At 65.9% G+C, this 14,257-nt stretch overlaps 2 protein-coding genes across 2 annotated transcripts; both read left to right on the top strand.

Moving 5' to 3' along the window:
- Nucleotides 1-708: 708 nt before the first annotated feature.
- ZNF593 (zinc finger protein 593) lies at nt 709-2,472 on the top strand. The gene is made up of 3 exons (XM_082494251.1): nt 709-978; nt 1,745-1,807; nt 1,997-2,472. Exons 1-3 carry the CDS (start codon nt 782-784, stop codon nt 2,136-2,138), a joined length of 402 nt encoding a protein of 133 aa, XP_082350377.1. The 5' UTR covers nt 709-781; the 3' UTR covers nt 2,139-2,472.
- A 3,001-nt stretch (nt 2,473-5,473) lies between these two features.
- On the top strand, nt 5,474-13,050 carry CNKSR1 (connector enhancer of kinase suppressor of Ras 1; the record flags this gene model as incomplete). The annotated part of the gene is made up of 21 exons (XM_082494228.1): nt 5,474-5,525; nt 5,900-6,057; nt 6,778-6,968; nt 7,057-7,141; nt 7,382-7,423; nt 7,529-7,828; nt 7,911-7,970; nt 8,399-8,467; nt 8,988-9,107; nt 9,272-9,357; nt 9,755-9,888; nt 9,975-10,138; nt 10,417-10,447; nt 10,561-10,733; nt 10,816-10,889; nt 11,283-11,354; nt 11,447-11,520; nt 11,765-11,829; nt 11,906-12,020; nt 12,259-12,440; nt 12,524-13,050. 21 exons carry the CDS (start codon nt 5,474-5,476, stop codon nt 12,713-12,715), a joined length of 2,439 nt encoding a protein of 812 aa, XP_082350354.1. The 3' UTR covers nt 12,716-13,050.
- Nucleotides 13,051-14,257: the final 1,207 nt, after the last annotated feature.

Here is a 14,257-nt window from a genome sequence, read left to right as displayed (position 1 = left end):
GCCGCGGGGAGCAGGAGGGGTGCGGGGCTGGGCGCCCCCCCCCCCCGCACCGCCCCAGCGATCCGGTGGCTTCATTAAAGTTTCAGGGGCTGCTTTTGATGCACAAAGGGGAACCTGAGCCCAGCCTGAGCCGGGGGCATGGCGGGGGCGGCTGCTTTGGTCACCCCTAAACCCCCCTCTCCACCCCCCTGCCCCAACCCCGCAGTGCCCCTTGCCCACGGGGGACACCCAAGGCTAGGGCCACCCCAGTCCCACAGTGCAGAGCAGGCGCTGGGGCTCGGCGTTCCCCTGCTATGGGTCCCCATCTATAATTGATCACTCGCGGGGGGGGGGAGAAGAAACACGATCAGTGCCGGGACACAATGCGCTGAGCCCTCCCCAGCTCATCACAGCAGTGACCGGGGCAGCACAGGCCCCCGTCACCTCCCGCCCTGAGGCCAGGCCCTGTGCCCCACTGCGGGGACAGCCTGGGGGCAGCCACCGGGTGCTGGGGGGCCTTGGTTGTCCCCGGTTGTCCCCCGGTCCCGTTCACGGCTGTGGCTGCAGGACTACGGGGCTGAGCCAGGGGGCGTGGTCTGTCGCTACATGGGCGTGGTCTCACGCCTCGTAGGCGTGGCCAGCAGACTCAAGCTCGGCTGTACCACCTTGTGGGCGGAGCCTGCCGCTTCGTGGGCGGAGCCTGACGCTTTGTGGGCGGGGTGTCACGGGGCGGGGCGGGGCCTGCGGCCGGCTGCGCCTGCGCAGTGCGGGGCGTGCGGTGCCGGCGTGCGTCCGGTCCGCCATGTCGCCGCGCAATGGCCGCCGCACCGGCGCCCACCGGGCGCACTCGCTGGCTCGGCAGTTGAAGACGAAGCGGCGCCGCCGCGACCTGGACGAGATCCACGCGGACCTGCGGCCCGAGAACGCTGCTCGGCTGCTGCGGCAGGAGCCCGACCCCGACCTGCCGGGTTGCGCCCAGTTCTACTGCCTGCACTGCGCGTGCGTGGGCCGGGGGAGGTTGACAGGGCCGGGGGTTCCCCGCACCGGGGGTGGGGGGTCCCGGGGGGCCCTGGTCGCGGGGGGACTGGGGAGGGATGGCTCTAACCCTTGGGGGGCTTTCCCTGGTGCCGGGGCTTGCCCTGGTCCTGGGGTGGGGTTGACCTGGTGCTGGAGAGTCCCTGGCTCCTGGGGGGGGGGGGGGACTGGTCCCGGTGAGGGGGGCGTTTGTTGTCGTGCTGGGGGTTCCTTGGCCCCTGGGAGGGGGTTGTCCTGGTCTTGGGGGTGTCTATGGCCCCTGGAGGGGTTTGTCCTGGTCCTGGGGGGGTCTGTGGCCCCAGGAGGGGTTTGTCCTGGTCCTGGGGGGGTCTGTGGCCCCAGGAGGGGTTTGTCCTGGTCCTGGGGGGGTCTGTGGCCCCTGGGAAGGGGTTGTCCTGGTCCTGGGGGGGGTCCTTGGCTTCTGAGGGGGGCTGGTCCTGGTGAGGGGGGCTCTGATCCTTGGGGGGGTGTTTGCTGTGCTGCTGAGAATTGCCTGGCCCCTGGGGGGGGGGGGGGGGTGTTCTGGTCCTGGGGGGTCCCTGGCCACTGAGGGGGGGGGCTGGTCCCAGCAAGGGGTACTTGTTCTGGTCTCAGGGGGGACCCTGGCCCATGGGGAACTGGCCCCAGGGGTGGGGGGGAACCTGGCCCCTCGGTAGGGCTCTCCCCAGCCCCGCTGCCATATCAAAGCACCCTGACCCCCGGCCTCTTATCCCCCCCCCCCCCCCCCCAGGCGTTACTTTGTGGACCTGACCAGCATGAAGGAGCACTTCAGGTCCAAGGTGCACAAGAAGAGGTAAGGGGGGTGGAAGCTGAGCAGGTCCCTGAGAGGCCCCATGGGCCACTGTCCTGCCCCAGAGCAGGCTGTGGCCCCCCAGCCCCACTTCATCAGGGGTGAGACGGGTGGTGGCATCAGTTCTGGGCCGGTCTTGTTTTGAGGAGCTGGGGTGGATGGCTTCAGCCTTCCTCTCTGCCTTCCCCGCAGGCTGAAGCAGCTGCGGGAGGCACCATACACACAGGAGGAGGCAGAACGTGCCGCCGGGATGGGCTCCTACATCCCCCCGAAGAAGGTGGAAGTGCAGACCCAGCCGCTCGAGGAGGTCACAGAGATGGAGGCGTCCAGCTGAGCGTGGACTGAGGGGTCGGGGGCAGCTCCGTAAGGGCCTTCTTTGTCCTCAGCTTTGTGAGAAAAACACGCCCCAGCGCAGCCTGCCAACGAGCGAACGCACCGTTCCTCCCGGCAGCCCTCCTCGCCGGAGCACTAACGAGGAGAAGGAGCCAGCGAGACCCCGGGTGCCCTAGCTATGTGTCCTCCTTTTTGGGGAAGGGGCAAGCCGCTTTGTCCCTAAGCGCTGGCGTGACTGTACACTCATCTTTTTGCTTTTAGAGTGGTTTTAGGCTTCTCTTCTTGGGTCAGAGGTTCAATCTGGTGAGTCACCCATTAAAATATGTCAACAAACAGGCTGGCGGTGTTGAGAGCTCTGTGTGAGCATGACCCAGGCCCTCTGGAGGGTGGCAGTCGCCCCTTGGGGTGAAAGACAACCTCTTGGTGTTGTGTTCTTCCCGATCATACAAAGGGAAAAATATTTCCAGCGTCTGTACCAGCCGGGAGGAACGGCCTTGTTCCGGTGCTGCTGCCCTGGCAGGGTGGTTAACGGTCCCTCTGCTTTATCCTCCTGGCAGGGGGATCCCAGCCTGCTGGTAGCAGATACGGGGCTGCTTTTTGGGGGGGGAATATGTGCTTGAGTGAACTTTTCCTCAAGCTCTTGAGTCCATAGCGAGCAGCTGGTTGTAGTGCTGGCCCTGTCTGGTTGGGCCTTGAGCGGGGAGTGCTGGTGTCCCTCCGGCAGGGACACTTCCAGGCTGCTGTCCCTTAAAACCCAGCGCCTGCAAAGTGATTTTGTCTTGCTAGAGGGTTGGGGCTGCGTGTGTGGCGTGATCAGCCTCCCCCCCACACTCCATGTCCATCAGCCTGATTTGCTGTGATCCTGCTGGTGACCCTGCCTCCGCCTGCCGGGCTCTCAGGGGACTTAGTGTGACAATGTCACCACCCGCTGCTGCAAATTCCTGCAGAGCGGCTCTCTCCGATGCAGCCCTGGCAGCAAAGCCCTCAGCCTGGAGGTTTGTCCCTCCTGCTGACCCGGGGATGGGGCGCTGGGTCGGAGCGGTAGAAAGGCGGCGTAACAACGCAGCTGTGCTCGGCAGGAAAGGGTTTATTTCCATGCAGCCTGCCCGGATTTGTCCCCCCCCCCTCGAGCCGGGGAGATGAAGGCGACTAAATCTAGCTGTTAGCATCTCTCTAGGGGTAGCTCTGCGAGGGTTCGGTGGGTGCGAGGGGGCCGGGAAGGTGGCAGACCCCATCCCGGTGGGATGTGCCTGCCTGGGGAGACGCGTCGCTGACCCCATGGCCCCATCTCTTCCCCCCCCACCATTGTTGCAGAGGCCAGTCTGGTCCCAGCCCTCCCCACCGCGTTACCTAACGGTGCTCGGCACTGACCTCCTTTCTGCGGGACTGGGTTGGCTGTGGCCACAGCACAGTCCTGTGGGGATGGGGGGGGGGCTGTGTGGCTGCTGGTGGGGTGGAAGGTGCTCCCCAGACGCCTCTGCTTAGGGGGGTAGATGGAGATGGACGCGGCACCAGGCTCCACGATCTGTCTGTCTGTCTGTTCATCCTGTGGTCATCTTATGGCCGGTGTCTCACAGCGGCTTGGTCAGGGTCTCATCCGGCAGCTCTGGAGCCAGGAGGTGGCTTCTCCGGTCTCCATCCCGGTCGTTGAACCGGCTCCCGAAAGTGAAGACAGTCATGGGGGCAGAGGCGCGTGTCCCCCAGCCCTGGGGCATCCCATCGCCCAGGCATGGTGGGAAAGGCTGGACGTGGTGCAGATCAGCCGGAAAACATCCGCATCCGGCAGATCTGCTCAAGCGGGGGCCAGCGGGTGGAGGGGGACCCTGGCACCCCCCTGGGGACCATCCCTGCGGCCCCGCCAGACCCCTCCTCATGGTTCTGGGGGGGCTTTGGTGGGGCCGGCCATCTTCCGGACACTGTAGATGGAGAGGCAGAGCCCGGCGGCCGCCAGCAGTAGGGCCAGGGGGGGCAGCAGGCGCCCCCCCGGCTCAGCCCCCCGTCCCGCCGCCAGCTGCATCTGTGGGAGGAGAGAGGAGAGGAGAAGGGAGCGCTGCGAGACCCCCGAGCCCCAAACTCCCCAGGGGTAGGGGACCTGAGGCTATGCCCATCACGCCCAGAGGGTGATGGGGGCAGCTTTGTGCCCCCCCTCCCCCCCCAGCCCAGGCTGTCTAGGGGTGCTTTTGGGGTGCCTCATGCAGCACTTGGGTTCCCCTTCAGCACCCTCGCTGCCAGCCCGCAGCCGGGATACAACCGGGCACGGCCCCCATGGCCGGCAGGCCTGGTGGACAGCACGGGCAGGGTCCCGGGGGTCCCCACGGAGTCCCACCACCCACCCCCTCCTCTCCCCTTACCTGGAGCAGACGGAAGTACCCCGGCGTCAAGCGTCGGGGGCGGATGATCATGTCGCAGCGGGCGGCAGCAGGATCAGGCCCTGTGGGTCAGCAGCGAGTAGCAGTGGGGCTGGGCCCTCTCCCACCCCCCCCTCCTCCAAACCCCGAGACCCCCACCCCGACTGCTGTGAGAGAGGGGTCTGCGTCTGTCGCCCGCCTGCCGGCCCCGCGGCCCCCTCAGGAAGGGCGGCACGCACCCGGCGAGCGCCGAGCAGCTGTCAGCCGCGATCAGCGCCCGCTGCTCCCCCAAGCGCACACGCCGGGGCGGGGGGAGACGGGCGCCGAGGCGCTGGCGGGGGGGCCCAGCGCCAGCCCAGGGCAGATTTGGGGGGGTGGGGAGGGCAGGAAAGCCGGGCTTTGTGGGGGCAAACCCCTCTGTAGGCCTGCACGTGGAGTCCCCCCTGCCTCAGTTTCCCCACCGGTAAAGGAAAAAGGTGGGAATTATGCCTGGGGAAGGGGGGGTGACACCCCCCCCCTCATTTGAGTGGTGAGGAGGGGGCAGAGCAGGGGGTCCCCCCCAGGTTTTCCCAGGGGTCTGTGGCGTCAAACGTGGCTACTGGGGGACACCCGCTAGTGTCATGAGTTCTGTTGGGACTCAGCCCTCGCTGCATGAAGTGGTTGGGGGGGGGGGGGCACACACACCTCATCTCACACACAGTAAAGGGGAAACTGAGGCTTGGGGGTGCTCCCTGGGTGGGTGCAGTTTCCCCGGAGGGGGAGGGGGGGTTTCGGCAGCCGTGTGTCACCGTCTGGTCCGTGACTCAGTGGGGTGCGTCGTGGGGCCTCGCCCCATGGGGTCGTTACTGGGCTGTACTGGGCCGTACTGGGCGGGCGGCCCCGGGCGCGGCGGAGGCCGTGGTGAGCGGCACACGGGTGCGCCAATGGGGCCGCCCGTCCCTGGCGCAGGTGAGCAGCCGCTCCCGCCACCGGTTCCGGCCTGGCCGCCATGGAGCCCGTGGGTGCCTGGGGCCCTGTGCAGGCGGCCGCCTGGCTCCGAGGTGAGGCCTCCCCCCCGCGCCCAGGCTGCCCCCAACCCAGGGTGGGGGGACCCCGCTGCTGCCCCTGGGGTGGGGGTCTTGGGGTGGCTTGTCCCTGGTTTGGGGACACACGGGTGGCATGGTGTGGCTGGGGGGGGGGAGGTAGATTTTCCCATCCGTCACCCCTTGTCTCTGGGGAGGTCGGGGGGGGGGGGGGGGGTCGGTCATCCCCACCATCTGCGCTGAGACCGGGTGAACTCATCGCACCGAGAGAGCCCTCTCGGCAGCCCTGGGGTCACCCGGCCAGGGGCCAGTGGGGACATCAGCGGGGAGGGGGTGCTGGTCCCCCCCACCCCGCCGGTGTCCGGCTGGTGTTAGGACACGTCTGCGGGCAGGGCTGGATGCGGCGGTGCAGGGGTACCCCTTCGAGACCTGGGGGCTGGCGGGGCCCGAGCTGCTGGGGCTGTCGGCGGGGACGCTGGAGGCGCTGGGTGTGCGGCGCCTGGGGCACCAGGAGCTGCTGCTGGAGGCCGTGGAGCAGCTCCGCGCCCTGGTGAGTGCTGGCACCCATGGGTGCTGCGGGGTTCCCGCGGCGGAACGGGGGACGTGGGGGCACCCTGGGCTGGGTGGAGGGGGGGACATGGGGAAATCTTTGGTTGGAGGTTTGGGGGACACAGGGACACCCTGCTGGGGGAGAAGGGGGGACATGGAGGCACCCCGGGTTGGAGGGGGAGGATGTGGGGGCACCTTGGGCTGGGTGAAGGTGGGGACACGGGGATACCTTGAATTGGATGGGGGCGCAATGTGGGGGCACCCTGGGCTGGGTGGAGGGGGGGGCCACAGGGACACCCTGGGTTGGGTGGAGAGGGGGACATGGAGACACCCTGGGTTGGAGGGGGAGCATGTGGGGGCATCTTGGGCTGGGTGAAGGTGGGGACATGGGGACATCTTGGGTTGGGTGGGTGGGTGGTGTGGGGACACCCTGGTTTGGGTGGAGATGGGGACATGGGGAAACCTTTGACTAGAAGAGGGGGGGCTCAGGGGCAGCCTGGGCTGGTAGAGGGGGGGACATGGAGGCACCCTGGGCTGGAGGAGGAGGATGCAGGAGGACCCTGGGCTGAGTGAAGGGGAGGGTTGCAGGGGCACCCTGGGCTAAGTGGAGGGGGGACATGGGAGCACCCTGGGCTGGGTGGAGTGGGGGGGATGTGGAAGCACCCTGTAGACCCCCGCTGCCTTCCCGTCCTCCGGTGTCTGTGTCCCCCCCACCCACCAGGACGCGGGGCTGGTGAGCACCAGCCTGCGGACGCTGACGGAGAGGCTGCGGGAGCTGGCACAGGGCATCCAGGGCCTGGTGCTGGGGGGGCCACCGGCAGGGACAGACCCCCGGCCACCCCCCCTCGCCCTCCTGGCCCGTGTCGTCGACCTGGTCGGGGCCGCCAAGGGGCTCTTCTCCTGGCTCAACAGGTCCGGGGCGGGTGGGGGCACCTATGGGTGCTGGGTGCCCCCGGTGCCCAGGGCTGAGGTCTCTGCCCCCCCCCTCCCCCCCCCCCAGGTACCTCTTCTCCACCCTCAACGACTTTTCGGCCAGCCGGGACATCGTCCTGCTCTGCACCCAGTTAGCAGAGACGCTGCAGGCGGTGGGTGTCCAGGGGGGGCTGTGCTGCCCTGAGGCCACAGTGATGGTCACAGTGTTGGGGGGGGCAGAAACCAGCTCTCTTATCCCCCAAAACTCTGCCTGCCAGAGCGGGGGGAGAGCTGGGGTGAGGGAGGATGTGTTAAGGGTGGGGGATGTCCCCGTGGAGCCCCCACCCCAACTGGGATGAAGGGGGGCGCTGAGCCATTCCATCCCACTCAGCCCAACATCTTGTCCCCCCCAGGACTGCCCCGCCGCTGAGAGAGACAGCCAGATCCTGCAGATTGTAAGTGGTGGGTGAGGAGGGGGTGGTGGGCATGGGGGGCCCAGTGCTGCCAGGGCCTCCCCTCAGCCCCCCCCCCTCCCCCCCAACCCCCGCTGTCACCCTCAGTGCCAACACATCGTGGGCATCTGCGAGAGCATCGTGGGCTGCAGCCCCCCGGCGCTGCTGGACCGCAGAGCTGTACTGCAACGCGTGGGGCTGGCGCTGCCCCCCAGCCTGCAGGGCAGCCCCCCGATGTCCCCCGACACCCCGGTGCTGCCCCCTGGCCTGTGGAGGAGCCCCCCAACATCCCCTGACACCCCTACGCTGCCCCCCAGCCCATGGGGGAGCCCCCCGATGTCCTCTGACACTCCAACGCTGCCCTCTGACCCACGGGGGAGCCCCCCACCGCTCCCCACCACCCCGCTGGTGAGTCCCCAGTGTCCCCAGTGTCCCAGAACCCCCCTGTACCCCTCGTACCCCGCTCACACCTCCCTCCTGTCCCCCCCAGGGCCTTGAGATCACCTCCACCAGCTCCTGCCTGCACTTCGTGTCTGCGACCACCTCGGAGGTGAGTGAGGAGCTTCTCCTCCCAGTCTGTCACCCACCCCCCCGACGCCACCCTGTCCCTCCGTCACCCCCTTTTAGCGCCCACCGTGGGGAATACCACCCGTCCCAGCTACAACCCATCCAGCCGGATCCTGTGAGCTCTTAGTGCCCTAATCTGCCCCCCACCCCGACCCAAAGCATGGGGTGGCTGCCTGCAGCTGAGACCGTGCAACTCATGTCATGAGTGAGCACAGCCTGGCCCGTGGTGGGAGCCCTCCCTCCGCACCCCGATCCCACCAGCCACTCTGGCCAGTGCTGAGCAAGGTCAGGCTGCCGGTTAATGGTTAACCCCCCTGGGTTCTCCCCAGCTGGGAGAGCATGGATTAGCTGGGGGCGGGGAGGGGAGCACCCGGGGCCGGGCACCCGGCTGCCACCCTGCCTCTGCCCCAGGCCCTGGCAGCCCACGGGGGCCGCATCCTGCCCGGAGACGAGATCGTGCAGGTCAATGAGCAGGTCGTGGTGAGTCTGGGGGATGGGAGCTCAGGCACTGGCTTTGGCGATGAAGTTGTGGCCAGGGGAGCCCCAGCATGGGGGGGGGGGGGGGGGCGATGGGGCTGGGAGGATTTGGAGGGATGTGGGAGCTGTGATCTGCAGAATGCAGGAGCTGTGGCTAGGAAAGGTCTGGGGGACACAGGAGCCACTGCCAAGGGGGGTTTGGGGGATGTGGGAGCTGCAGCAGGACAGGACCTGGGGGATGCAGGAGCTGAGGAGGGGTTGGGGGATGCGGGAGCTGCTGCAGAGGAGGATTTGGGGGATGTGAGAGCTGTGACTGGGGAAATGTGAAGGACACAGGAACCATGGCCAGGGAGATCCGTGGGATCTGCAGCCGGGGAGGATGCGGGGGATGGAGGAGCTGGAGCTGGGGAGGGTTTGGGGGATGTGGGAGCCGTGGGACTGGGAGGGTGCATGAGGCTGGGGCCGGGCAGCCGTGGGGCAGCCCATGGGTCTGGGTCCACGGCTCACCAGGGGGTGCGTGCAGGTGGGTTGGACGCGTGTCAACCTGGTGAAAAAGCTGCTGGAGAATGTGAGCGGGGTGACACTGGTGCTGAAGAAGATCCCCCTCGACCTGCCCGGCTCTCCACCCTCTCCCAGGCAGCAGGTGAGTGATCCCAGTGCTCCCAGTACAGCCCCAGTGCTGCACTGGGCTGTGCTGGGAACCAGGAAGGAATGTTCAGAGCTGGGCATCTCCCACCGCATTGGTGGTCCCTAAAGTTGTGGAGGACCGTGGTGGGATGTGGGCTGGTCCTGACGCTCCATCCGCAGCTCCCAGGAGCGTTTTCAGACACTGCGGATCCCCCCAGCACCAGGAGCGGCGAGTGCCCGGGCAGCCCCGTGTCCCTGACCTCCAGGTGAGCCCTGTCCCCTGACACCCCAACACCCCCAGCCCAGAGATGTTTGGGTGCCCCTTCCCAGCTCTTTCTGGGGGGAGAGGAGCCGGCAGCGTGGCAGCTGCCTGTGAGCGGTCCGGGAAACTGCCAATAGTCTTAAGGAATTGAAAAAAAAAAAAAAACAACAGTGGCTGTGTTTGTAATTCATTCACTTGGTAACGTTTTAATGGGGTTGAAACTATATTTAGACATGACCCTTCTCCTCTCCCGGAATGGAAAGGCGTGCGCGGAGCCGGCAGCAGGGAGAACCGTGGGTGCCCCAAGCGAGTGCGGGGCCGGACGGAGCCCAATAGTGGGACCCCCGCAGCAGTTGAGGGGGTTTTGGCTTAGGGATCCCTTCTCCCCTCCCCCCCACCAGTGCTGCTGCTGACTTGGACTCGGGGCCAGACTCGGCGCTGGACCCTGTCACCGACGAAGAGGACGGAGAGGACGAGCGGGACTCGGGGCTGCCTGGGGCGGCCGTGGGGCAGCTGCCGGGGCTGTCCGGCCACGGTAGGAGGGGAGCGGAGGGGGTGTCTGGGGTCGGGGTGGTTTCTTCCCCCGGGACGGGAGGCTGGAGTCCCACTTGCTGTTTGCAGGTGCTGCAGAGGAGGAGGAGGCGTGGGAGGGTGGCACCCCACCGGGCACCCCGTGCTCCCCGGGTGTCCTCGCTGCCGCCGGACCCTGCGTTGCAGAGCTCAGTCCCACAGCAGCCCCTGCCACGGGGGCTGGGGGTGCAGAGGTCGGCCAACCCCCCAATTTGGTGAGAGCTGTTGGGACAGAAGCGCTGAGCCTCGGGGGGGGGGGGTGTCTCTGGGGAGGTGGCAACAAGGGATATGTGGGATTTCATGTCCTGCCTGAGCTGGGAGGCAAAACGCCCATCCCTGGGGGGGAGTTCCCTGCTGAGCTCGCTTCTGTGGGGTGTGTGAGTTGGGGGTCCCTATGGAGCTATGGGTGCTGCTGGGGGGGCTCAGCTAACACTGCCCTGCCCCTTACCCCCCTGCATGATCCCTAACTGCTCATCTCTGACTCCCCGTCCAGGGCAGTCCCCAGACAGGACGCAGACCGAAAGGTGAGAGGGACGCTGCTGGGACTGGGGTGATCGGTGCTGAGGGCTCTCCCGGGTGCTCCCCCCTGCTCCCCCTTCCCTGCTCTTGATCCCACCACCACCACTGTGGCCAGCAGGAGTGGCGACCAGGCTGAGCCGCCGGCGGGTCTCGTGCCGGGACCTGGGCCGGGTGGACTGCGATGGCTGGCTCCTGAAGAAGAAAGACCACGTGGGCTTCATGGCCCAGAAGTGGAAGCGGTGCTGGTTTGTGCTGAAGGGCCACACGCTCTATTGGTACCACCACCCCAATGTGAGTGGGGATGACGGGTGTCCTTGATCCCCATCTGAGGCTGCCGAGGTGGGCACTGAACATGGCTGTGTCTCCTTCGCAGGATGAGAAGGCTGCAGGTCTCATCAACGTGGCCACCTACGACCTGGAGAGCACAAGGGAGCAGAAGAAGAAATAGTGAGTGGGGTCTGTCTCACCGTGGACCTCCCAGCTGGCGGTGGAGGGGAGGATGCTGTCCCAAGGGCCACAGGCCAATGAGCCCCGTTGGGTACCACCTGCACATCCCTGCGACGATGGTGGGGTCCCCATGGGGCTGGTGGGATCCCTGCAGTGCTGGCAGGACTTCCCAGCTTACAATACAGGAGCCCACACTTTGAGCAAGATGTGCATTGTGCTACTGGTGTTATCTGGCCGGGGCTGAGGACTGGAGCATCTCCGACAGCAGGGAAAAGCCCACACCCCTGGGCTGGGTTAGGACAGGGGGGCTCTGGCGTGGGGGAGGCTGGATGGGGGCTTGGGACTGGCTCCAGTGCCGGGTAGCTCCAGCAGCAAAGGTCTATCCTCCTCCAGTGTGTTCCAGCTCTCCCATCAGAGGTACAAGCCCTTCATCTTCGCCGCGGAAACGCTGGCCGATTTGAGCATGTGAGTAATGTGCCGGTTGGTGACAGCCCATGTGGGTCGCACCACACCGTGCTGGCCATCACCTTCTGTCCGTCCATCCTTTCGTTCCCCAGGTGGGTCAGTCACCTGATAACAGCCAAAACGAAGTACGCACTGGCCCACCAGTCGGTCCCGGACAGGGAGGAAGGTAACAGGCCCTTCCTGGGGTGGGAGATGGGCTCGGTTCCCCTGTGGGACATGGGGACCCCATGGGGAGCTCTGGGCTGGGGATCCTGGTGGGGCATGGGACCTCTGGGAACTTTGCCTGTGATTTGGGGGCTATGGGAGAAATGCTTCATGAGTGGAGGGCAGGGGTGATGCTCAGCCCTGGAGAGGGCTGGGGGGGCAGCCTGGGGCTTCCCACTCCCACCATCCTCCCCCATGGCCTCCAGACTGCTACAGTGAGACAGAAGCCGAGGACCCCGATGACGAGTCCCCCAGGCACAGATGCGACTCGGTGAGTAGCCCTATGGGAGATCCTGGGGAGGGGATGGGAGATCCTCATCTCACCTCCCACCCCGTCTCTTCCCCAGCCAAAGAGGAGGCTGCAAAATGCCCCGGAGAAAGCGCAGCTCTACCCGGCCAGTGGCGAGCCCAGCAGCGCAGCCAGCAGCCCCCAGGGCAGCCCCCGGCCCTGCTCACCCTTGGGTAGGTGCTGGGGGGTGACATCTGTCACCCTGTCCGCTTGCGTGCACCTTTTAATCGAAGTTAGGGCCACCCTTTTGCAGGTGTGTGTGTGTGCTGGGGGGGTAACTTGAGTTGGGATGTATTTGACTGTGAACCATGTGGTGTCTCGGGGTGCTCTCAGGGCAGGGTCATGTGTGGGGGCAGCTCCATGCGGTTTTGGGACTGCCCCCCTGCTATGGTGCCTCCTTGTGTCACCCAGAGCCCGCTGGGGAGGATCTCGAGTGCCTGATGTGGTGCCTGAAGCAGGGCGGGGTGTCCCTCATCGGGCAGCAGCGGTTCCTGACGCATGAGCAGTGCCGTAAGTCCTTCATCCGGCGCAACAAGAACCCCCACATCAACGAGAAGGTGCATGTGGTGCGAGCCCTGCAGAGCACGCTCAAGGTGGGAGCCCGCATCCCCCTTACCCCCCCAGTTCTCCCTGCCCAGGGGCAGCCACCCCAAAACATGCCCCTTTCTCTCGGCAGGCAAAGCTGGAGGAGCTGCAGGCCCTGGAGAAGTTGCTCAGTGATGCTGAGCTCACCTCGGAGAAGTTCACGCGCTGGAAGGAAGAGCACCAGGAGCTGTACCAGGAGCTGCAGGAGTGGTGGGCAAGGCAGGAGGGTGATGGGGGGCTTGGGGCTGAGCATGGCCCCCCTGAGGAGGCAGCTGAACCCTGACACCCCGCCGGGACTTCTCTGGCACAAATCTTTGCCAATAAAAATCATGGTGCTGTGGGAGCAAAGTGGGTGCTCTGCCCGTGCTGGGAGGGGTGCACAGGGGGATTGACAACATTTTTGAAATATCGGCCCCCAGCGTGGACTTGCCGCAGGAGAAGTGGCTTCTGCTACATTCCCCCTCCCTGGGGTGGGACGTTGCAGTGTCACTCTTGCTTTCTTCAAGGATGTTTTGCCTCAGTTTCACGTTGACAACGGGGCCCTTTTCCGGGACGAATGTGCCCCTGCCATGCACACCGGCCCGGCTGAGGTCTCTCTGCTGTAAATAAAACTGTGTCGACAAGGGCTGATGACTTTTCTTGGCGCCAAAGTGTCCCAGCCAGTGGCTTGCACGTGCCATCATCCTCAAGGGATTGTGGCATCCCTCTGTGCCCTGCTTTCCTCCCACCTTGGGCTGCACCAGCCCAGCTGGGGGCGATGGCACCCACCCATGGGGTGGGGGGACAGGGATGGGCTCTGATGGCGTTGTGAGGCCAGGAAGGGCAATGAAGCTGGGAAGGCATCCCAGGGAGGACTGGGGTGCTCTGGGGGCTTTATGCAGCTCACAAGGTGCAAGGGGAGAGCATGGAGCTGGATGAGGACAGAGATGTGGTCACCCTGGAAATGGTGGAGTCCCTGTGCCACCCGGCCCCTTAGAGATGTGCTACAGATGGGTACGGGGACGCTCTTTATTTAGCAGCAGCTGCAGAAGCTAAAAGCTGCGTAAGAATTAAGGCACAATCAATCAACAGGCAAGTGAATGAAAACTTAAGAGTGAAAGAGGTGAAGATGGGGAACGGACCAACCTCTTCCACCTAGTGATGGTCCAAGGGGTGCAGGACAGCCATGGTGGGAGGCTGAGGAGCTGCTGTCACCTCACAGCGAGCAGCATCATCCCGTGACGCTCATGGCAGGAACCAGTCTGTCCCAGTACCTCAATAATCCACCTCGTAAGGGGCAGCAGCCAGCCTCGTGACAAACCCCCTCTTACTGCAGAAGCTGGTGGCCAGGCAGACACCAGCCACCACCTCCACCCCTCCGCCACTCCAGCCCAGGTAGAGACATGTCTCCAGGTGGAAGCTGTCTGCCAGGGGGGTCTGTGGGCTGGCTAAATCCAGCAGCACCCGATGAGCCATGTAGGAAGCGGCACCCAGATACACGGTGCCTGCCAGCATCAGCAAGAGCCCAGCAGTGGCCACCAGGTTGGACTGTGGAGGAGGGGCCCACCACCGTGCCCGAGCACAGCCAGGGCATACGCCAGGGCTCCCAGCAGCACTGAGCCCACAGTGGCTGCTTTCAGCACCCACATGGGACAGAAATGGGCTGTGTCCTCCAGGAGAGCGTGACAGACTGGGCCCAGCTGGACGGGCACCTCCACGCAACTCTCCCACAGGCCGCCGCTGAAGAGGTCGTGGGGGTAGCTGGGCCACTCGGGCTCCCGCCACTGCGGGGTGGCCGTGGCCACCAGCAGCAGCACCCAGCCCGTGGGGGCCGGTGCCAGACCCC

The sequence above is a fragment of the Vanellus vanellus genome (genome assembly GCF_965231255.1).
Source record: "Vanellus vanellus genome assembly, chromosome: 22".
Classification (NCBI taxonomy): Eukaryota; Metazoa; Chordata; class Aves; order Charadriiformes; family Charadriidae; genus Vanellus; species Vanellus vanellus.
The sequence above is the reverse complement of the archived record's forward strand: the minus strand, read 5'-3'. Positions and strand labels throughout refer to the sequence as shown.